Below are 23,672 nucleotides of genomic sequence, written 5' to 3' on the forward strand. Positions count from 1 at the left end.
CAGACCTGGGCCCGGGTAAAAAGTTACCGTCCACTGCCTATAGAGTGTGCGCTTACGCGCAGGACCCTCTAACCTCTTTGTCTGTAGCTTCCCAGTTTGTTTTTTCATTGTTTCCAATTGTAAACTGCAATGGAATTTTCGGCGCTATTTAAGCAACTGTTAATAAATAAAATAATTCAATAAATAAATAATTTAAATGGCTACTACAATAGATTGCAAGCTGTTCAGCCAATTAATCTGTTTCCTGCAGCATTGTGCATTATTTGATTCTATTTTGTCATTAAGGAATCTATTCAAAGTCCCTTCATTTCTACAAAAAGTAGGTGAAAATGTTATTCTCATCTTACTTTTGTAGAAATAAAGGCCCTCATTCTGGTTCACTCGCAAAGAAAATTCCTTCTGAAATGGACAAAACCATGTGTACTGCAGGGGGGGCAGATGTAACATGTGCAGAGAGAGTTAGATTTGGGTGGAGCTGTACTTCAAATCTATACTGCAGTGTCAAAATAAAGCAGTCTGTATTTTCCCTGCACAGAAACAAAATAACTCCCCCAAATTCTCTAGGCACATGTTACATCAGTGTACACAGGAGATATCACAGGTTCAAAAGTAGGTGTTCACCTCTTACATTGCAGACATAACGAATAGACCCCTCAATATTGTATAACCATTATATAATAAATTACAGAAAATATAAATGTTAAAGCAGTTTTATATTTCCCCAGATCACAGCTCATGGCTCCAGATGAAGCAAAATATCTTAGATCTCATGTCATGTTGGGATGATAACAGAACAAGCAATGCAAATGTCCATCCGTCCTACCTTACCGGTAACAACCAGGACAAGTACCGGAGCTGTAAGGCCATCCGCCAGTCTGACAGCAATGCCAAGGGTGAGATTCAGGCAAGAGGCATGGAATATATACATATTTAATTCACATTACTATTACAGTATATCTATCTATCTATATATATATATATATATCTATCTATCTATACATATCTATCTATCTATCTATCTATCTATCTATCTATCTATATATATATATATATATATATATATATATATATATATATATATATATATATATATATATATACAGGGCTATTTTTCAGCAGGCTCCAGCAGGAGCTGAGGCCATTATTCTAGTTCACTCTTTCTGACAAAATATTTCTTAGATGGACAAAACCATGTGCACTGCAGGTGAGGCAGATGTTACTTGTGCAGAGAGAATTAGATTTGGGTGGGGTTTTCCACCTGCCTCACCTGCAGTGCATATGGTTTTGTCCATCTAAGAAATATTTTGTCAGAAAGAGTGAACTAGAATAAGGGCCTCAGTTCCTGCTGGAGGAATATCTCTCTCTCTCTCTCTCTCTCTCTCTCTCTCTCTCTCTCTCTCTCTCTCTCTCTCTCTCTCTCTCTCTCTCTCTCTCTCTCTCTCTCTCTCTCTCTCTCTCTCTCTCTCTCTCTCTCTCTCTCTCTCTCTCTCTATATATATATATATATATATATATATATATATATATATATATATAGATAGGGGGAGCGATTCTGCACTCTATCCCAGTATACACCAGACCCCGGGTGCCGAGACAAATAAATCAGGTAATCAAAGAAGACTCGTCACTCCAAGGGGGAAATCCCCTTGGAGTGACGAGTCTTCTTTGATTACCTATATATAGATTATATAGATATATATATATATCTATATAGATATATATATATATATATATATATATATATATATATATATATATATATATAGTCATGTCAAAAATCAATGCCACTCCAGGACTTCCAAAGTTCCAATAATAAATTGCTGTGCTTTAATCAACGGCGTTTCGGGTGGATGCCCGAGGATGCGGTTGCCGCTCACCGTGACCGCTCACATGCTCCAGGGCTGGTGCGGGCACCATCTGGGGGGGTGTGCAGGCTACCCTCGCCGGTGACGCTAGCCAGGAGTCACGGGGGCAGCAAGAATCACCAGCCGGTTACCTGCTCTTTTCCTGAAGACGCTTTCTTCCTGCTCCTCGGCTGCTTGGATCCTACAGCTCAGTACCGCCCTCCAGTGGCCTGAGTATACTTACCGGATCTCTGACGGGATTCCCTCCATCAGGATCCCAATGTCAGTATTCTTACCGCTGGCATCCCCACCGCAAGTCATTCATATGGTTTCCACTGAAACAAAGTTAATACATTGATGAACAAATACAAATCACACAAAACATAGTAATAAAGGGTAAACCCTTAATCAGCGGAGTTCCGTACCCAATTATTAATATTCAAAAGCTCAAGCTGGAAAACATCTTAGTCAGTACTTGTGTACTATCACGGCACCCATCGCAGAGCATAAGGCATGCGATGCGATGCGATGCGACACGATTGGCACCCGATGGTATACAATTTAAAATTGTATAGCATTGTATATGGCATACAATGCCATACAATGCGATGCGATTTTAAATTGTATAAGCACCCTAATGGGGGCTTACAATGTTAAATGCACCCCCACGCCACCCCCACTATGAACATGAACCCAAAGCATGGCGAGAGCAGCGAGGCCGCGAGGGGCGGCGGTACGCGTCCTACGACCTTTTCATACCACCACTATCCACGTCGGCGTGGAGTTGATCTTATATAGTGTGGCGAGCGCAGTGAGCCACTGAGCGCGAAGCGTGGCGAGCGCCGCGAGGGGACAAGGAATACATGTAAAGTAATACACGTGGGCTCGCCGCGCTTCGGGCTCAGTGGCTCGCTGCGCTCGCCACACTCTATATAAACTCCACGCCGACGTGGATAGTGGGGGTATAAAAAGGTCGGAGGACGCGTACCGCCGCCCCTCGCGGGCTCGCTGCCCTCGCCACACTTCGGGTTCACGTTCATAGTGGGGGTGGCGTGGGGGTGCATTTAACATTGTAAGCCTCCATTAGGGTGCTTATACAATGTTTTATCGCATTGCAGTGCATCAGGTGTATGCCATGCGATGCCATGCGATTATATGTTGTGCGACCAAATATCGTGGGCGCCGTGCTAGTACACAAGTACCTCTTAGTCTAATTCATCCAATGTATATACAGTATGAGATATAGGCCTGAGGTAAGGAGAGCTAAATTGGTTTTCGGTTCTGTATATCTCGGTGGTAACAGATGGAATTTATACTCTGACTACTGAACATGGCATTTCCTACCAAACCTTCTGCGACATGACAACAGATGGCGGAGGCTGGACGTTAGTAGCAAGTATCCATGAGAACAACATGGATGGAAGGTGTACAATAGGAGACCGCTGGTCCAGCCAACAAGGGAACTATGAACATAACCCAGAAGGAGATGGCAACTGGGCAAACTATGCCACGTTCGGGTCACCTGATGGGGCCACCAGTGATGACTACAAGGTAACGGCTACTGTCTTTTTAACTAAACAGAAAAAGTTTATCCATATGATTTAACAAATCAATTGTTTTGTCCATTTTCCCGCATTTGGGAGCGAATGGTTGATTTTCATATGCTCCCATACATTATCAGATCTTTGTCCCCTCCAGACAGATTGGTCAGACAAATCTGTAGGTGTATATCCAGTTTAAGGCCCCTCACATTAGCACAACTTGTCTGAAGGGCAAGACGCATCCGATATCCATTGAACTCCCCCGACAGCTCACCGGGAGTCCTCCCCTCCCAATTGTTACATGCGATTTATCGCTTTAAAAGGACTCATGGGAAGTTCAAGGCAAATCGGACGCAATATATCGCAGGTGCTTAAAATCACCCATGATCCAATTTATCCTTCGTGCAGGACATCTGACCTCCAACCTGATGCACATGGGACGGTGGATCGGATCGGATGTCAAACAATGTCACAATTTGGACACTTTTCACCCGATTTCTCAGCCAGATCCATTTAAAGTCAGGTGAAATGTGGTCAAATTGTGTATGGCCAGCTTTAGGCAAATGTAGAAGATAAACCATTTCAGTAGGGGATGCATTGGGTCTACACTATTAGGTCAATATGCAGAAAGGTCAACATGGGTCTAGGTCGACATGGGTGTAGGTCTCATTAGATCGACACAAGCATTAGGTCGACATGGGCAAGGTCGACAGTCAAAAGGTCAACATGGCATTTTTCACTGTCTTTGAGACGACATGTGCCGACAGGCGGAATTTCATGCCCTACCATCCACTAGGGTGTGGTGCGAGAATAAAATAGTGTGCCGAACGTAGCGAGGGACACCGCGGCCAAAGCATGGCGAGCGCAGCGGTGCACCGTTTCAGTGTCCATGTCGACTGTGTCGACATTCGGGTAAAAAAACCCAGTGAAAACCCACATGTTGAGCTTTTGACTGTCGACCTTGCCCATGTCGACCTAATGCTTGTGTCAACCTAATGACATGTCTACCTAGACCCTTGTCGACCTAGACCCATGTCGACCTAATGGTGCTGACCTAATGCATGTCGATCTAACTGCTGGAGACCTAATGATCCATACCATTAAGTAGATCCCACTTGTTTCCAATGCTATCAGCTGAAGTGGATTTTTGGTGATGATACGGTAACGTGATGAAGCAAAGATCATGGGCCAAAAGATAAAGTCATTTCCAGCTGTTACACATTCCAGACCTTTTAATGTGAGATTACATATTAATTAGCGCACACACTCAATAGATTCTAACAAATGTAATATCACTATCACTGTGTCATAAGAACTGTTGTGTTATATATTGGTTAATGTCTAAGGGCCTCATTCAGGCCTGATCACACTGCTACGATTTCACAGGTCCTGCTATTGATAGATTGCGCTTACGGATCACAGTACACATGCCCAAGGCCATCCTGCGATAAAATCCTGCAAATATTTTGATTGCTGGCCATACGCAAGGTGATTGGCTGAAAGCAGGGGTTTGGAGGTGGTAACCGCCTGTTTTCAGGGGTATCGGCGAAAACTCTGGCGTACCCAGGCATTTTAGGGCAAGTCATGTGACATCAGCTCCGGCCCCGATTAGCCTGTATCTATCGCAGCCGCCGAGTAAGTCCTGGGCTATGCCCAGACTGCGCACAATGGAAACAGTAATTCGATGGGGGATGGCTTGCAAATGGATTTGCAGCTGTGCTAAGTACGGAGCCGGGTTTCACTCTGGCGGGGTATAACTGATTGCAGGGCTTCAAATATTAGCAGCACAGCGATCAGGTCTGAATCAGGCCCTAAGTAATTTGTTAATTTCCCTGTGTGTACTCAGAATCCCGGTTATTATGACATTCCTGCTGATAATGTGGGGTTTTGGCATGTGCCAAACAAGAGACCCCTGTTCCTGTGGAAGAACAACTCTCTGCTCAGATATCGAACACAGAATGGCTTCCTATCTACCAATGGAGGAAACCTCTTCCATCTATATAAGGTAAGTGCTGACAATGAAAATCATTAGCGAATCGCAGGAGGGGGGGGGGCGCGGGGGGTTGCAGCTAATCGCGGGAGGTGGGGGTCGCTGGGCGGGGTTGCCGCGAATTGCGGGAGGGGGGCGCGGGGGTTGCCGTGAATCGTGGGAGAGGTCGCAGGGGGGTGTGTGCCGCGAATAGCAGGAGGGGGAGGGTCACGGGGTGGGAGGGTACCGCGAATCGCGGCAGGGGGGGTCGCGGGGGGGCGAATCCCGGGGGGTGTGTGTGCCGCGAATCGCGGGAGGGGGGGTCGCAGGGGGGTGTGCCGCGAATCGCCACAACAAAAAATCAACACAGAAAGGTCAACACATGTGGGACGGGGGGTCACGGGGGGTGGCGCGAATCGCGGGGGGTGTGTGCCGCTAAACGCGGGGGGGGGTCGCAGGGGGTGGCGTGAATTGCGGGGGGTGTGTGCCGCGAATCGCGGGAGGGGGGGTCGCGGGGGTTGCTGCGAATCGTGGGAGGGGGAGTTGCGCGGGGGGGTCATGGGTGGGGGTTTGCCACGAATCACGGGAGGGGGGGTCGCGGGGGGGGGTGGATGCTGCGAATCGTGCGGGGGGTGTGTGCCGCGAATCTCGTGGGAAGGGGGGTTTTGCCGCGAATCGCGGGAGGGGGGTCGCGGGGGCGCTCACCTGGTGGCTGTGGAGTAGCAGTGTCTTTGCCTTTACAACATGGGGAGGCAGAGGGTGTCTGGCACTGTGGGCTCACTGGGCTGATTCTCTGTCATGTGAGTCAGAGGCTCCACCCAGTGTTATAGACACACTCACACACTTTGAGTGACAGAGATGCTTCAGACTCTGAGACGAAAGGACATATTGAACAAGGTCAAACTCTGAGGCCTTTTTTTGCTTATTACTATTTTTGGTACTTGTTACCTAGAACAGCGCCCATCGTGGGCATCGCATGTACATCGCATGCCATTATAATGGCATGCAATGCGACCGATGCAATGCCCACGATTTCACATAGAAATGAATGGTAAAAGGTAAATCGTGGCCAAAAAACGCATACGATGCAACCGATGCGATTACCGCGATTTACATAGGGAACAATGTTAAATGGCCCAATTGACCCGATTTTACATAGGGAACAATGTTAAATGGCCCACAGACCCCAAATAGCCACCCTGAAGTGTGAAATGGCCCCACCAATTGTTAACGCCACCCCACGATCAACGTCAACCCGAAGCGTGGCGATCGCAGCGAGCCCGCGAGGGGCGGCGGTACGCGTCCTCCGACCTTTTCATACCCCCACTATCCACGTCGGCGTGGAGTTGAGAATAGAAAGTGTGGCGAGCGCAGCGAGCCACCGAGCCCGAAGCATGGCGAGGGGACGCGGATACCTGTGAAGCCCGCGAGGAGACACGTATACCTGTGAAGGTATCCGCGTCCCTTCGCGGGGCTCGCTGCGCTCGCCACGCTTTGGGCTCGATGGCTCGCTGCGCTCGCCACACTGTCTATTCTCAACTCCACGCCGACGTGGATAGTGGATAGTGAAAAGGTCGGAGGACGCGTACCGCCGCCCCTCGTGGGCTCGCTGCGCTCGCCACGCTTCGGGTTGACGTTGATCGTGGGGTGGGGTTAACAATTGGGGGGGCCATTTCACACTTCAGGGTGGCTATTTGGGGTCTGTGGGCCATTTAACATTGTTCCCTATGTGAAATCGGGTCAATTGGGCCATTTAACATTGTTCCCTATGTAAAATCGCGGTAATCGCGTCGGTTGCATCGCATGCGATTTTTTGGGCCGCATGCGATGCGGCCGACGCGATTTTTTTCCTTGCGATTCCTAGGATCAAAATCGTCGGCGCCGTTCTAGGTAACAAGTACCCTATTTTTTATTATCCTTATGAGCCCTGTCTTCTCATATACAAAGAGGGATTACATCTATTTGTTACTTTGCTACAATATGGCCAAATATGGCTTCTTACAATATCATAGAATAGTTACCCCTGTTTCAGCCGTATGCAAATTCGTATTCCGGAGGATAATTTACAAAGCAATCAGATACGACTGCTTTGTATACCTCCGATGGCGTATCCATTCGTATTAGCGGTCATATATACGGCCGCTAATACGAATTCGTATAGGCAGTCTGCACGAATCAGTCAGATCCGTGCAGGCTGCAGTGTATAAAAAAAAATTTGAAAAATAAATAAATTTATAAAAACGGCGTGGGGTCCCCCGCACAACAGAAAACAGCACCAGGCTGAAAGGGCCGGGGCGGCTTCCCAAAATACGGGGCACAAAATGAGGAGTCCCCCTTATTTTAAGAACCAGCCCCAGGCCCAACCAGCCAGCAGGGTAATGCCACAGCCGGGGGGAGACTTTTTATACACGTCCCCCATGCCAAAGCATTCATTACTACTGACCAGTCAGCCTGGCCAGGGCCCCCCTCCAGGACTTACCTGACCAGGCTGAAGCCTGGTGCTGTCCCCAGTGACGCTGGGCTGTGGTCACCGGGCTGATGAGAGACGCTGATGTTTCTTCTTCAGCGCCTCTCCTCCGAATGATTCTATTTGCTGCCTAGCGGCCAATCAGGAGCCGACTTTCTCGGCTCCTGATTGGCCGCTAGGCGGCTAATAGAATCATTCGGAGGAGAGGCGCTGAAGAAGAAACATCAGCGTCTCTCCTCAGTCTGTCGCGGGTACCGGCCCGAATAGTCGGGTGTTTGTTATTTTAAGAAGACCTGTACTACGTCGGATAGAAGAGGACGTGATCTTCGCCGGAGGTATTTTCTTCCACAGGTACTACTATGGATTTCTTCGGATCCTGGAGCCCCGGACCCTGGACTGTGCAGCCCTGGAGCCCCGGAACCTGGAACCAAGCCCTGGATCCTGGAGCCCCGGACCATGGAGCCCTGGACCCAGGGACCTACCTACGGGCTCGAGATAGGTATGAAAGGGCTTTGGATGTATTAAAGTTTTATTTTTCATGTGTATGTGTGTGTGTTTATTTGACTATTTTTAAAACTATGGAACTACAAGTGCCAGTGGGCCCTTTAATGCCCCGCATGCCAGGACTTGTGGTTCTCCAAGCCCCAGCATGCAGGGTAGGCTTGCTGGGACTCATAGTTCCACAGTATTAAACAATAGTTTATTTTTATTTTTTTTACACAAGTTCATCAGCCCGGTGACCACAGCCCAGGGTCATCGGGGACAGCACCAGGCTTCAGCCTGGTCAGGTAGGTCCTGGAGGGGGGGACCCCTTTATCGGGGGGGTCCCCACTCTCCCAGGGCCCCTGGCCAGGCTGACTGGTCGGTAAGGATGAATGCTTTGACCGGGGGGACTTGTATAAAAAGTCTCCCTCTGGCTGTGGCATTACTCTGCTGGCTGGTTGGGCCTGGGGCTGGTTCTTAAAATACTGGGGACCCCTACTAATTTTATCCCCTGTATTTTGGGAATCAAAGCCAAATACAACAGGAAAATTACGTTTATTTTCCTGCCGTATTTGCCCGGCCATTCGCGGCTGTTTTACGCCAATTAGCGGCCGTATTTTCAATATGGCCACTAGTAAATCAGGAATTACCATTCTTTTGAATGGTGATTCCTGTCGTATTTTGTCGATGGTGTATTCATTCGTATTTGTAAAAACAAATACCAATGTCCCATCAATACGAATACGAAAAATCATATTTTTGGCATAGTAAATCCCAAAAATACGAATACGAATATTTTCCTATGAAAATACAATTTTTTTTTACGAATTCATCTTAGTAAATTTCCCCCATTGTCTTTAATACATGTCCCATTGTCAATATAAGAGCAAACTTTACACCTCTTACATGGATAACAGCCTTTGATATCAAGCATGTTTCTTGAAACCAGGCTGTTCCTAGGGTTTTCAAGTTGACTCTTGGCCACCATCGATTTAATCTTATTAGATCTCTTATATACAATTTTCGGCCTATCTTCAATATGTTCTTTAAGAATTGGATCTAATTTCAAGATGTGCCATATTTCTCCATAATTCATTTTATTTATTTTTGTTTATCATTATATTTAGTGACAAAAAGACAATCCCCCTTATTACTTTGTTCATTATTCAATGGTTTACTTTTATACTTCAAAATTTCCTCACGGTCCCCTAATTTTGCTCTTGTAAGATATATACTGTACATACATACATACATACTTACCTGATGAAAAGCCTGTGTTTGTTCCTCTGTACCTTACTCTGTAGGACTGTAGGAGACCTCACAGGATCAGTGTTGCCTCTGATTAAAAACCCTCCCATGACTAGGCTCCTGCTGCTGTCCTTTATGGGCCTGAGAAGCATGTAATGAGCTCCACCAATCAGAACTCAGCACAAACCTCTCTGCCCTCTTGTGCAAGTCCCGTGTCATGGGACTTAGTCAACTCCCACACTTGTGCAGTCAGTGTGCCTTGGCACCCGGTGCTCAGCACCATTAATCATTGTCACATTGGCAGATACTACCCCACTCCCAAGCACAAAACCTTTAGCTAAAAATATATATATAATTATTTTTTAAAATACATGCCAACCACAGGGGGCCCCTAGCCAGAGGGGGGCCCAGGGGTACTGACCCCCTTCCCCCCCCCCCTTTAATCCGGCCCTGTGTGGAATGCAATATGGCAATGCACAAGCTGGCATGGTGTAAAACATACCGGTACTTGTGTATTAGCACAGCGCCCGTTACGCAGTTAGCGTAGCGGCGCTGTCAGAATCAGCGTAGTGTTCGCATGCCCAGCGCAGTCAGCGTAGTGTAGTGTTCCTGCCCGTTTGCGCCTAGCCAGAGCTTACGTAGTTAGCGTAGTCAATCAGCGTTTATTATATTATGTGGGCACCATTGACCATTTAAACCTGGCTGACATGACAGGTGTGAATGTGTTCCTGAAACACCCCCACTATCCACGCCAGCTCGAAGCGTTGCGAGCGGACCTGTTATGCGTCCTCCCGACCTTTTCATACCCCCACTATCCACATCGGCGTGGAGTTGATTTTATAAAAAGTGGCAAGCGCAGCGAGCCCCGCGCGGGGACGCGGATTACTTTACATGTGTTCCGTGTCCGCTCGCCTCGCTGCGCCTGCCACACTTTATAAAATCAACTCCACGCCGATGTGGATAGTGGGGGTATGAACAGGTCGAGAGGACTTGTGACGCGTTCGCTCTCCACGCTTCCGGCTGGCGTGGATAGTGGGGGTTTAAAATGGAGGCATTTGCCAAATTAATCCCAAACCGATGGACAATAAGTGAATTTCGCAGTTTAGGTACTGTGTCCATAAAGCAGTATCCTTTCTCAGTACTAAGTACTTAAACACACCAGGTATAATTAGTACACAAGACTTGGTATAAATTCGCATGTCACAGGGAACAGGGGGACGGTGGCAGGCAGGGAGATGGAAGCCTCCCTGCCTGCGACTCAGTCTGTGTGGGGGGTAGGAGGGCTCCCAGGGACACAGGCAGCACAAGCTGCCCCCCATCCCCCAGGAGAGCTGGCAGGGGTGCTGTGAACGCTGACTACGCAAGGCTGCCGTGGAGTCACTACGCTGACTATGCTAGGCAGCCGTTGGGCTACGCTGACAACGTAGCTTAGCCTACGCTGAAAACGTACCGTAGCCGGGCGCCGTGATATTACACAAGTACCAACATAACTTCCTTCATAAGTTTCAACTTTTATTAAAATACTGCTAATGTGTGTCATCTATGCCTTAAATGGGGTGTGGATCGTATTGTCGACAGCACTTAGGTCGACAAGTGGCAAGGTCGACAGGTGTCTAGGTCAACATGGGTGAAGGTCGACATGTGTCAAGGTCGACACATTGTTAGGTCGACATGGGTTATGTCGTCATGTCGGAAGGTTGACATGTTTTTTTTATACTGTTTTTTTTACCCGAATGTCGACACAGTCGACATGGACACAGTTGTAAGTCAACCGTAGCCCCTCGCATCGCTCGCAATCTTCACCCATGTCGACCTAGACACCTGTCAACCTTGCCACCTGTCGACCCAATGGTTGTTGACCTAATGACTGTCGACCTAAGTGTTGTCGACAATACGACTGTATCCCCTTAAATGACACAAGAGTGTTAGACATTAAAAGAAGTGATTACATTGCACTTCATTATGGGCGGGCCCGGTAGTCCTGATGACCATCTGGCCAGCTCTGTGGTGGCTTGCCTTCAGAAAGACTTCTTCCTGCTCCCAGCAGCCCCAGTCATCATATCATGACGTCCAATGTTCAGTCTCCTGGTACATGTAAAAGATGTGATTGGTGTAAAAAGTGTTCCAGTAAAAATACTGGCCAATGCCTGATATTGGGTACATTTGATAACTGGAAAAATATTTCATAGGCAACGTGGCCATAGGCATGCGCAGCACATTTTATTAGGGGGTGCACCATCAAAGGGGTGTGTCTAGCACCACCTATTGTGCATGTCTAACACTGCCAATCAGGCGTGTCTACCATCATCTATTGGCACTCGCTACAATATAAAACGTCTCTCAGCCGCATCATAATCTTCTGCCTATTTCAGCTTTCACCTTCTAATTACTCTGTGCAACACTAACAGCACATGCAAATGGAATCGATACATCTATCAGAATGAACTTAAGTCTACAGTCATTAGGTCGACCCCACTAGGTCGACTGGCAGGAAGGTCGACCTGATTTAAGGTCGACATGGGCCAAGGTCGACATGACTTAAGGTCGAATTTGCATAAAGGTCGACATGAGGAAGGTCGACTGGTCATAAGGTCGACATGGGTTTTCCCTGTTTTTTGATTCGAATGTGGACACAGTCGACATGGGCACAGTTGGCAATGAGAATCGGACCCTCGCATCGCTCGCAATGCTTCGGGCACGGTGGCTCGCTTCGCTCGCCACAGCTTTAATAACCTCCTCCACACCCTAGTGGATGGTAGGGCATGAAATACCGCCTGTCGGCACGTCGGCTCAAAAAACAGTGAAAATCCCCATGTCGACCTTATGACCAGTCAACCTTCCTCATGTCGACCTTTATGCAAATTCGACCTTAAGTCATGTCGACCTTAAGTCAGGTCGACCTTCCTGCCAGTCGACCTAGTGGGGTCGACCTAATGACTGTAGACCTAAGTTCATTCTAATAGATGACCGCTTCCCATGCAAATAAAGTCATACACATATATGGATGAAGCATATATGTAGTATGACAATGGTCTAGTACAATTACCAATGCACACACATAATTGATTGATGTGCGCTTCTTTAAATGGAATACAGTTCTAAAAAGCAAAAAGTCTTTGGTTAAAGGTATTGCTGGTATTGCTAGCTGCAGGGAGGTGTTCATAGGGGTGGGCACAGCATTAGGGGGTGCCTGTGCACCCTTAACACTCAATGTGCGCACACCTATGAACGTGTACACATGTTAGAAACTCTTCCCTGAATAAAGAACGTTCACCCTTGTTCATTTTAAATATCCAATCAACCCAGCCACAATAGCACAGAAGATACAAGATACAAGATACAAGACTTCACAAAATAGGAAGCAATGGACATTGGCACCGAGGTACATTTACAAATTGTCCCCACTCTCTTCTAGAAATATCCTGTGAAGTATAAAATTGGAAAATGTCCCACAGACAATGGACCTGCTGTTCCGGTAGTTTATGACCATGGAAACGCAGAGAAGACAACCAATCTCTTTGGGATATATGGGAAAAGTAAGCCTATTGTCCGGCATAATATTGTATTATTAGGGTTTACTGTATATTTTATTTAAGGGGAGAATCAGTTAAATCAGTAAAAGGAATGACTGCAGACATTGGTAGGTTGACAGTCTGCAGCGCTTTGGAGTAGTAAAGGCCCCCCAAGTACCTTTTCTTCCTAAACCCCCCACCCCATGAGTACCATTACTTCCTAAACCCCCTCCCCCTGAGTACCATTACTTACCTTCCTGCGTGCCTCCTCTCTCTCCTTCCTGCACGCATCTCCTCGAGATGGAGTGCACACTGCACAGTGCAGCCTGCAGAGCGCCGAGCCCCTCTGTGTCCTAGGCTCGGCTCTCTGCAGGCTGCACTGTGTATTGTGCGTGCCTGGCTGTGGGGCTGCCGGATGGGGGAGGTGGTGTGCGGTCGCGGGATGGGGCGGTGACACCGTGCCACTGTGGGCAACTGCCCAAGCCCCTCCAGAGGCTGGGGTCCGGGACAGCTGTACTCACAGCACCCCCGTCGGCGGCCCTTAATGCATAAGTAAGTAGCAGCGATGAGACCACCAGCCGCACCTAAATTATAACCACTGATATGAGGAGTCTATACTGTATATTATACACTTAGAAGCAAATCAATTTGAAATGAAAGGTAGCATTCATACAATTCCATATCAACAGCATTGGAATATTTCTTAATTCAAACTAGGGATGCAGTTCGGTTCTACTGAAATCCAAATCCACCTGAATTTTGTGGATATGAACTGAACCAAAACCTTGCATGGATTTCCCGAGATCTGAAGCGAACCCAATCCTGGTTTAGAATTTTTATTTCTTACCTGAATTTGGGGTTTGGATTGCAAAATGTTTTTTTATTAGTTTTTAACCAAACCAAAAAAATTTATACTGGTAAGCAAATTATTTGCGGTACTGATCACCTTGAATCCAGCTCTTTGTCAGGATGGGATCCTTGGAAAAGGTCATATTTTCCTTGTATTAATGTTGTGATATGCAGTAATAAGAAATACATCTTTTATGTTGCCAAATTAATATTATTGATAACTATGTCAATAGTGAGGAAATTATGCATCAAATTACTACAGTCAGCATCTAAAGACAAATACAGATAAAAGGATCGTTTATATGACCATATGAATGGCCTTGAATGGGGGAAAAACTATGCCATAGTAGGCAGATTGATAATGTTGCAGAAAGTACAGACAACTTTTAAGATTAAAGGACACCCTCTGATCAGTTCATTTAAATTCACAGAAATGTCGCCTATTTTGGGCTAGACCTCTTCTCCTTCGCTCCACACACTTCTAGCAACCAAGTATCAGATCTTACTCATGCAAATTTTTATTTCTGTCATGCTGCTTTCACACTGCAAAACCTGCTTAGACCCGGTATTTAAAACGTTACTTAAAACGGGTCCATGCAGGTTATGTCCCTTTCACACCACACATATTACCCATATTATATGGGGTATAAGCAGGTTTGTGGTGTGAAAGCACCCTAACACTGATCGGCAATCTCTCCCCTCCCCCCATCACACAGGGACAGCCTCAGGAGCCCACCCCCCCCCCCCCCACCCCCCCACCCCCCGCACGCCGCTCAGCGTGGCTGTGGGAGCTATCTCTCCCCCAGGGTGATTCACAGCACAGGGAGAGCTGCAGGAGTCCTCACTCCCCCTCCCTCCGCACAGCGTTCAGCGTGGCCGCGGGAGCCTTTTCTCCCCCAGCGATTCACAGCACAGGGAGTCGAGACAGCCTCAGGAGCCCCCTCACTCCCTCCCGCCTGCATGCCGCTCAGGGTGGCTGCAGGAGCCCTCTCTCCTCCGGCGCTTCACCACACAGAGAGTCGGGACAGCCTCAGGAGCCCTCACTCCCTCCCCCCTGCATGCCGCTCAGCGTGGCTGCGGGAGCCCTCTCTCCCCCAGCGCTTCACCACACAGGTAGTCGGGACAGCCTCAGGAGCCCTCACTCCCCTGAGCATTAGCTGGTCCCCTCTAAGCCAGTGCAATGCATATTCAATGAGCCGGCCGCTCATTACATATGTTCATATGTATTGAGCGGCCGGCTCATTAAATATGCACTGCGCTGGGGACCAATAGTGCTCACTGCTGCCTGGGAACCATTTCAGACCCGTTCAGACAGCAAAAAAAAGGGTCTGAAACGGGTAGGACCCTGCTTTTTTACTGTTTTAAAATACCAGTTATTTTAAAATGGTAAATTCAATCTGGACCTTTCAGACTGCACATATTACTGTTTTGAAACAGTAAAAAAACACCAATATACGGGTTAATATGTGCGGTCTGAAAGGGGCATCCGTGTCCTGATGTTATATTTCTGTATTGCATTGTTCCCGGCAGTATTGATTCTTACCACCAGGGGTCATCAGACCTTGGTTATGAGAACTGCAGTTCAGTGGTGGGGATGCGGTTAATTTCCCGGCGGTCGGGATCCCGGCTGTCGGAATCCCGACACTGGAATCCCGACCGCCGAAATCCCGAAACTTTCTCCCTCCGTGGGTGTCCACGACACCCATAGAGGGAGAATAAAATAGCGTGCCGAGCGTAGCGAGGCACCGGGCCCGCTGCGTGGCGAGCGCAGCGAGCCCGCAAGGGGGGGCGATCCATGTCCCCCCCTTGTCGGGATTTCGGCGGTCGGGATTCCAGTGTCGGGATTCCGACCGCCGGGATCCCGACCGCCGGGAAATCATATCGGATCCCAGTGGTGCTGGGGGTTTATTATAAAAGTGCTGTAACTGTTAATAGAAGTGGAGATGTTGAGAATAGTAATAAATCAGATTATAGCTATTAGTCATCATTATGGTTTGCACGTGACACCTACTACAGTCTGCTTTACCCAGCATTCTTTGCTGGGTCATTGATGTTTCATGTGCTGGACTGTGTTCTTGTGAGCTTCTGTCATCTGCAATGCCAAGCTATGCAAACTAGACAAATGCCAGGGGCTGGCCCATAGTCAGCTTGATACTGTGGTCAGCCAGGGCCCGGCAACAGAATTTTTGGAGCTCCATACACTCAATACACTGATATCTCTCGGGGCCCCCAAACCGCCCCCACCCCTTCTTTGTTGGAACATAAACTGTGCGTTCTTTCCCACTGACGTGCTCCCTTACCCCACGGCTTGGGCTCTAGCACACTGGCGCACTCCCTTACCCCACGGCCTGCACTCTATACTGTAACACTAACGCGCTCCCTTACTCACGCTATATCACACTGGCGCACTCCCTCACCCTGCGACCTGTGTTCTTTCACACTGACTCATTCCCACACCCTGCGGCCTGCACTCTCTCACACTGCGTTCTATCACACTGATGCACTCCCTCACCCTGTGCCCTGTGCTCTATCACACTGATGCACTCCCTCACCCTGCTCCCTGCACTCTATCACACTGATGCACTCCCTCACCCATTGTCCTGCGCTCTATCACACCAATGCACACTCTTTCACCCTGCGCCTTGCTCTCTATCACACTGATGCACTCCCTCACCCTGCGCCCTGCTCTCTAGCACACTGATGCACTCCCTCACCCAGTGTCCTGCGCTAGATCACACCGATGCACTCCCTTACCCAGTGTCCTGCGCTCTATCACACTGATGCACTCCCTCACCCTGCTCTCTAGCACAATGATGTACTCTCTCACCCAGTGTCCTGCGCTCTATCACACTGATGCACTCCCTCATCCTGCGCCCTGCTCTCTAGCACACTGATGCACTCCCTCACCCAGTGTCCTGCTCTCTATCACACTGACGCGCTCCATCATCCTGCGCCATTCTCTCTAGCACACTGACATGCTCCCTCACCCAGTGTCCTGCTCTCTATCACACTGATGCACTCCCTTAACCCAGGGCCTGCGCTCTATCACACACACACACCCTACCTCCGTGGCCTGTGCTTTTTTTCACACTGATGCACCCGTCACCCTGCACCCTGTGCTCTATAACACTGATGCACTCCCTCACCCAGTGTCCTGCTCTCTATCATACTGATGCGCTCCCTCACCACGTGTCCTGCGCTCTATCACACTGATGCACTCCCTCACCCTGTTGTACGCCGCCGTCCGGGTATGGCGGCTCCCGGACGGCAGCTCCATTGCAGGGGCCGGAGGCAGGGGTCGTTGCCAAGCAGCGCTCCAAGCCTCGTTCAGGAGACAGGCGTCGGGGCGTTGCTGGGCAACGTCCCCGAACTTCCGCCCAGCCTGCCGGGGACCACGCGCACGCCTGACGTCAGGCAGGCGGCGCGCAATACAAATAAATAGCCGGCGTCTGCTGGGCACAGACGCCGGTTATAGCTATTGCTGTCACAGCTTCCTGCATTCCCGGCCCCAGGATTATTCCTGTTCCTTACCCTCATCGTTCTGCAGTCTGGTTTAGAGACGCTCTGGGCTCCGGATCTTCATCGTGCTCCCGGCTCTTCCCACGTCTCCTCTACGTTCCCCTCCTTGTTTTGGGGTCACGTAAGTGCTCTCCTGGAGCCTGGTTATTATTTACTTTCACATCTCAGGCCCCCAGTGGCTGCGCCCCTCCGTGGGTTTGTTTGTTATTATCATTTTCTACACTGTGGGTTTGCCTGTCGCCCTAGCTCCTGTTAGGCAGGGGAATGCCCTTTTTTCTTCTGTACCTGGTTTTGGGGAACCACTGTCTTCCTACTGTTTCCGTCCGAGATTCCCTATCTCCCTTGTGTGCCTGCGACTGGGTCGCGTCTCCCCGGTCTTGGCCAGGTGCCGGTAGTTAGGGGTTTTTCCCAGTTAGGCCCGGTAGTCAGATCATCCTTTTGAGATACTCCCTGGCGATCGCTCATCCCTTGTCTTATCCTAACACCTGGCTGCATCGGGGTGAGAGCCGACGTAACTGGCTCTTGCGAACGCGGTGGCTACAGGCGAAGCCTAGCACTCTGCAGGGGCATTCCATCTGCCCGGGAGACTCAACAGAGTCAGTGTAGGGTTTTGCTGTGGCCGTCCTAAACAGCGGTCCCAGCCACGGGCTCACGCCTGACCTCTTCCTTCCTGCCAGCTGTCACCTTACCCAGATTCCATCAGAGAGTCGTAACATTATAACCGGCCATATAGACAGCCGGGTAGGATTGTCCCCATTTCTACACGCCTCCAGTTGATTTTTGGTTCAGAAGTGTTTTTTCTTGGTAGGGATTATGAATCCATCCACGCAAACTTTTTCTGATCAAGTTCAGGGGTTAACCCAGATGGTGCGAGATCTCTCGCTAAAGGTTGCTACTCAAGAACAGCGCCTACGTTCCTTAGAACCAGGGGTCTCTGAACCTAAGATGAATTTGCCAGACCGGTTTTCAGGAGACCGCGCAACTTTCTACAATTTTCGCGAGAGCTGCAAGTTATATTTCAGACTTCGCCCGCGATCATCTGGTTCCGAGTCCCAGCGCGTTGGTCTGGTCATTTCCTTATTGCAAGGAGATCCTCAAACTTGGGCTTTTGGGTTACCCTCGGATAGTCCGGTCTTGTCCTCTGTAGACAATTTTTTTAGCTCCCTGGGTCTGTTATATGATGATCCTGATAGGGAGGCCTCCGCAGAGACTCATCTCTGGGCCCTTAAACAGGGAAAAGACCCGGCGGAGGTTTACTGCACGGAATTCAGACGATGGTCCAATGACTGCGGATGGAATGATCCGGCATTACGCAGTCAATTCCGTTGCGGACTAACAGACGAAATCAAAGATTGCCTGATTCAGTACCCAACTCCTACCTCTCTCGATAAATTAATGGAGCTCGCCATTCGAATTGATCATCGTCTCCGTGAACGAAGGTCTGAACGGGGTACCATCTCTCGAGTGGTGCCCTACATTCCGTCAGTGTCTGAGGAAGGTAATGAGCCCATGCAGCTGGGGGCTGCCCGGATTACCCCAGAGGAAAGAGCCCGACGACTTGGCTCCGGCCTATGTTTGTACTGCGGTAATAAGGGGCATATTCTTCGTAACTGTCCCAACAAGCCAGTAAAAGCCATGGCCAAGTGAACGCGGAGAGGGTTCACTTAGGCCTACAACTGTTTTCCTCTCAAAACTCATTATTAATATCCGGTTGTGTTTCTTTTCAGGGCACCGATTTTTCCGGACCCATGTTCATCGATAGTGGTGCGGCTGGAAATTTTTTAGATTTTTTGGTGGCCCAGACGTTGGGCGTTCCCTATGTTAAACTTCCCTTGCCGGTTAACCTACGCGGGTTAGACGGGAATGTCCTCTCCAACGGAGTCATATCCTTCCAAACTCCACCCCTGCAGTTATCCATTGGGTTATTTCATCAAGAGGAGATCTCCTTCTTTCTTGTATCATGTCCCGCAGTCCCTATGGTACTGGGATTCCCTTGGTTGAAGAAGCACAACCCCGTAATTGATTGGGATAAGGGTGAGATTGCTCGTTGGAGCCCTACTTGTACCAAGCATTGTTTCAAAACTTCATGCCTGCTGGCCTCTGCCGCCCTCGCCAATATTCCCTTTCCTTATCAGGAATTTTCGGATGTTTTCTCTAAGGGAAGGCGGACGTGTTGCCACCTCATCGTCCTTACGATTGTGCCATTCAATTAGTCCCTAATGCCGTCCTACCCAAGGGCAGACTATATGCCTTGTCTGTTCCAGAGACGAAAGCCATGGATGACTATGTTCAAGAAAGTCTCGCCAAGGGGTTCATCTGGCCGTCTAAATCCCCTCTCAGTGCCGTTTTTTTCTTTGTGGCTAAAAAGGACGGTTCATTGAGACCCTGTATTGATTTCAGGGCTCTTAACCGGATCACGGTAAAAAACACTTATCCGCTCCCCGTAATCGCGGTGTTGTTTGACCAGCTAAGGTCCGCAGCCATTTTCTCCAAGATTGACCTCCGGGGAGCATACAACCTCATAAGAATCAAGGAGGGAGACGAATGGAAGACGGCTTTCAGTACCCAAACAGGGCATTACGAATACCTGGTAATGCCATTCGGCCTCTCTAACGCCCCAGCCGTCTTTCAGGATTTTATAAATGACGTTCTTCGCGAATTCCTGGGTAAATTCGTGGTCGTCTATTTAGACAATGTCCTTATCTTCTCCCAAGATTTGGCCTCACATAGAGCTCAGGTTCGCCAAGTTCTGCAAAAGTTACGAGAAAATCAGTTATTCGCCAAACTTGAGAAATGTGAGTTTGAAGTGACTCAGGTGTCCTTCCTGGGATATATCATTTCCTCTCAAGGATTTCAAATGGACCCGAAGAAACTACAGGCCGTTCTTGATTGGGTCCGTCCCACAAACTTGAAGGCGGTGCAACGGTTTCTCGGCTTTGCCAACTATTACAGGCGGTTTATCCGCTCCTTTTCTTCTATTGTGGCACCTTTGGTGGCTTAAACTAAGAAAGGAGCCGACCCCTCAATATGGACATCTCCTGTAGAACAAGCTTTTAGAACACTTAAGCGGGCCTTTGTCTCAGCTCCAGTCCTCAGGCATCCTAATCCGGATTTGCCTTTTATTGTAGAGGTAGATGCCTCTGAAGCTGGGGCCGGAGCAGTCTTGTCCCAAAGGGATTCTGAGTCTCGGGAGACACACCCCTGTGCCTACATGTCTAGGAAATTCTCCCAAGCAGAGTCCAACTATGATGTGGGTAACAGGGAGTTGCTCGCCATCAAATGGGCTTTCGAGGAGTGGCGACATTGGTTAGAAGGGGCTGCCCATCAGATCCTGGTTTTGACAGATCATAAAAATCTGCAATATATCGAGTCAGCCAAAAGGTTGAATGCACGGCAAGCCTGGTGGGCCCTTTTCTTCATGCGATTCAATTTTCTCATTTCCTACAGGCCAGGGTCGAAGAACATTAGAGCAGATACTCTGTCCAGATGTTTTCTTCCCCAGCATGAGGGTAGATTTTGTAAGGGACCCATTATATCAGCGTCATGTATTCAGGTGGGAGTGAGTCAGACCTTAGAGGGGCTTCTTCGTCAAGCCCAGAGCCAGGCTCCTACCCAAACTCCTGAGGACAAATGGTTCGTCCCTCCATCCTCAAGATGCAAGGTTCTTTCGGAATGTCATGATTCCAGGATTGCCGGTCACCCTGGAGTAGTTAAGACTCTTGCCCTACTCTCTCGTGTCGTTTGGTGGCCTGGGATGTCTCGAGACACCAAAGAATTTGTTCTGTCCTGTCCTGACTGTGCCCGGCATAAAGTCCCACGCTCACGACCAGTGGGAGAACTGGTACCCTTGGCAGTACCTGGTAAACCTTGGTCCCACTTGGCCATGGACTTTATTGTGGGACTCCCGGTCTCGTCTCAATGTCAGGTGATTTGGGTCATCATGGATAGGTTCTCTAAGATGGCACACTTTGTGGCCCTAAGACAATTACCCTCGGCCAAAGATCTGGTCTCTCTGTTCCTACAAAATGTGTTCAGGCTACATGGGTTACCCACCGAGATCGTCTCCTCGGGGCCCACAATTTGTGGCCCAATTCTGGAGACTATTTTGTTCAGCCTTAAAAGTGAAAACCAGCCTCACTTCTGCATTTCATCCACAGGCCAACGGCCAAACAGAACGTCTTAACCAGTCTCTTAAACAGTACTTAAGATGTTTTGTTTCTAAACTGCAGGATGATTGGGCGAATTTTCTACCGCTGGCCGAATTTGCATATAAAAATGCACACCATTCAGCCTCTAAGAGCTCTCCATTTTTTGCAGTGTATGGGTTCCATCCCCGGGCCAACTCCTTGGGTCCCAATACCCCCAGGTCTTCGTCCTCTGCTGACTCCCGACTCAGAGTGATTTGGCGGAGTATCCATACAGCACTGAAGGAAGCGTCTTTCAGAGAAAAGGTGTTTGCGGACAAATTCAGACGTCCTTGCCGTTTTAAGGTGGGAGATTGGGTATGGCTTTCTGCCCAAAATATCAGGCTCCATCAACCGTCGGCAAGGTTAGGACCTCGTTTTATCGGTCCCTTTCGAATTGTCAGGAGGGTTAATCCGGTAGCGTTCCGAGTCTCCCTACCTAAGTCCCTCAGGATCCATAATACCTTTCACGCTTCACTTCTCAAACCTGTGGTCTTTTCACGGAGGTTCCATCGCAAAATCAGAACTGGCTCCGCTCCTGTGACGGTACAGGGGCAACGGGAATTCCGTGTGGAGAAGATCCTTGACTCCAAATTGGTCAGGGGATCACTGCAATTCCTTGTGCATTGGAGAGGATTTGGTCCCGAGGAGAGGTCATGGGTTCCTGATAGGGACTTGCATTCGCCCAATCTTAAGAGATCGTTTTTCCGACAGTTCCCGGACAAACCTGGGGGTAAAGGGTTGTTGACCCTTCCTCAAGGGGGGGGTACTGTTGTGCGCCGCCGTCCGGGTATGGCGGCTCCCGGACGGACGGCAGCTTCATTGCAGGGGCCGGAGACAGGGGGCGTTGCCAAGCAGCGCTCCAAGCCTCGTTCAGGAGACAGGCGTCGGGGCGTTGCTGGGCAACGTCCCCGAACTTCCGCCCAGCCTGCCGGGGACCACGCGCACGCCTGACGTCAGGCAGGCGGCGCGCAATACAAATAAATAGCCGGCGTCTGCTGGGCACAGACGCCGGTTATAGCTATTTCTGTCACAGCTTCCTGCGTTCCCGGCCCCAGGATTATTCCTGTTCCTTAAGGCCCATACACACTTGACGATTTTCAGCTGAAAATCGGTCAAAACAGCCGTTTTGAGCGATTTTCGGCTGAAAATCGCCCAGTGTGTATGCCTCAGAGATTGCCGACTAGCGATGATGCGCGCTCCCGCATCATCGCTAGTAAAGTGGTTCATCTGCTGGTTTTACCAGCAGATGTGGCGATGATGGATGGCTTGACATCCATCATCGCCATGTGTGTACGCCTGCCGGGCTGAAAGATTAACCACTTTCAGCCTGGCGGACCGCCCCGCTGCCTCCCCCCGCCCCCACGCCTGTCATACTCACCAGGCTGGTCCGCAGCGCGCCGCTACTATCATCTTCTCTCCGGCCGGCTGCTGCTGGTGCTGTCCCTGCTCCCCGGCGACTCGCCCCGCCCCCCGCCCTGCTCAACACAGGAGCAGACAGCACTGGTCCCCGGCAACATAGTGCACCCTGCTGCCCCGCCCCCCTGGCTACCAATGTGTATAATTTTCTGCCCACTGCCACCAATATATTAATTTAAATGCATCAGCTATATATATATATATGTATATAATATATATGTATATAATATATATGTATATAATATATATATATGTATATAATATATATGTATATAAAATAAATATACATATATATGTATATAATATATATATTATATATGTGTATAAAATATATATTATATATGTGTATAAAATATATATTATATATGTGTATAAAATATATATTATATATGTGTATAAAATATATATTATATATGTGTATAAAATATATATTATATATGTATATAAAAAAAAATATATATATATATATATTATATATATATGTATATAAAATATACCCGCTCCACTGGGGGGGGGGGGTGATGCGGCTGCCGCATTGCTCCACGGGGGAATTATGCAGCCGCGGTCGCATCGCTCCGAGGGAGGGAAGGGGCTGGCGGGTGATGTGGTCGTTGCTGCATGGCTCCACGGGGGGGGG

At 48.9% G+C, this 23,672-nt stretch overlaps 1 protein-coding gene across 2 annotated transcripts in view; it reads left to right on the top strand.

The window, feature by feature from the left end:
- Positions 1 to 23,672, top strand: part of LOC146021004 (intelectin-1-like) — a 39,498-nt gene that overhangs the window by 9,438 nt on the left and 6,388 nt on the right. For both annotated transcript variants that reach the window (XM_083154766.1, XM_083154767.1), the window contains 4 exons: positions 726 to 893; positions 3,148 to 3,395; positions 5,232 to 5,390; positions 12,968 to 13,088. In XM_083154766.1, the coding sequence (XP_083010892.1) occupies positions 726 to 893; positions 3,148 to 3,395; positions 5,232 to 5,390; positions 12,968 to 13,088 (696 nt within the window). The remainder of the gene's footprint in view (positions 1 to 725; positions 894 to 3,147; positions 3,396 to 5,231; positions 5,391 to 12,967; positions 13,089 to 23,672) is intronic.

This window comes from Crinia signifera, chromosome 7, assembly GCF_055691185.1.
Source record: "Crinia signifera chromosome 7, ASM5569118v1, whole genome shotgun sequence".
In the NCBI taxonomy this organism is placed as follows: Eukaryota; Metazoa; Chordata; class Amphibia; order Anura; family Myobatrachidae; genus Crinia; species Crinia signifera.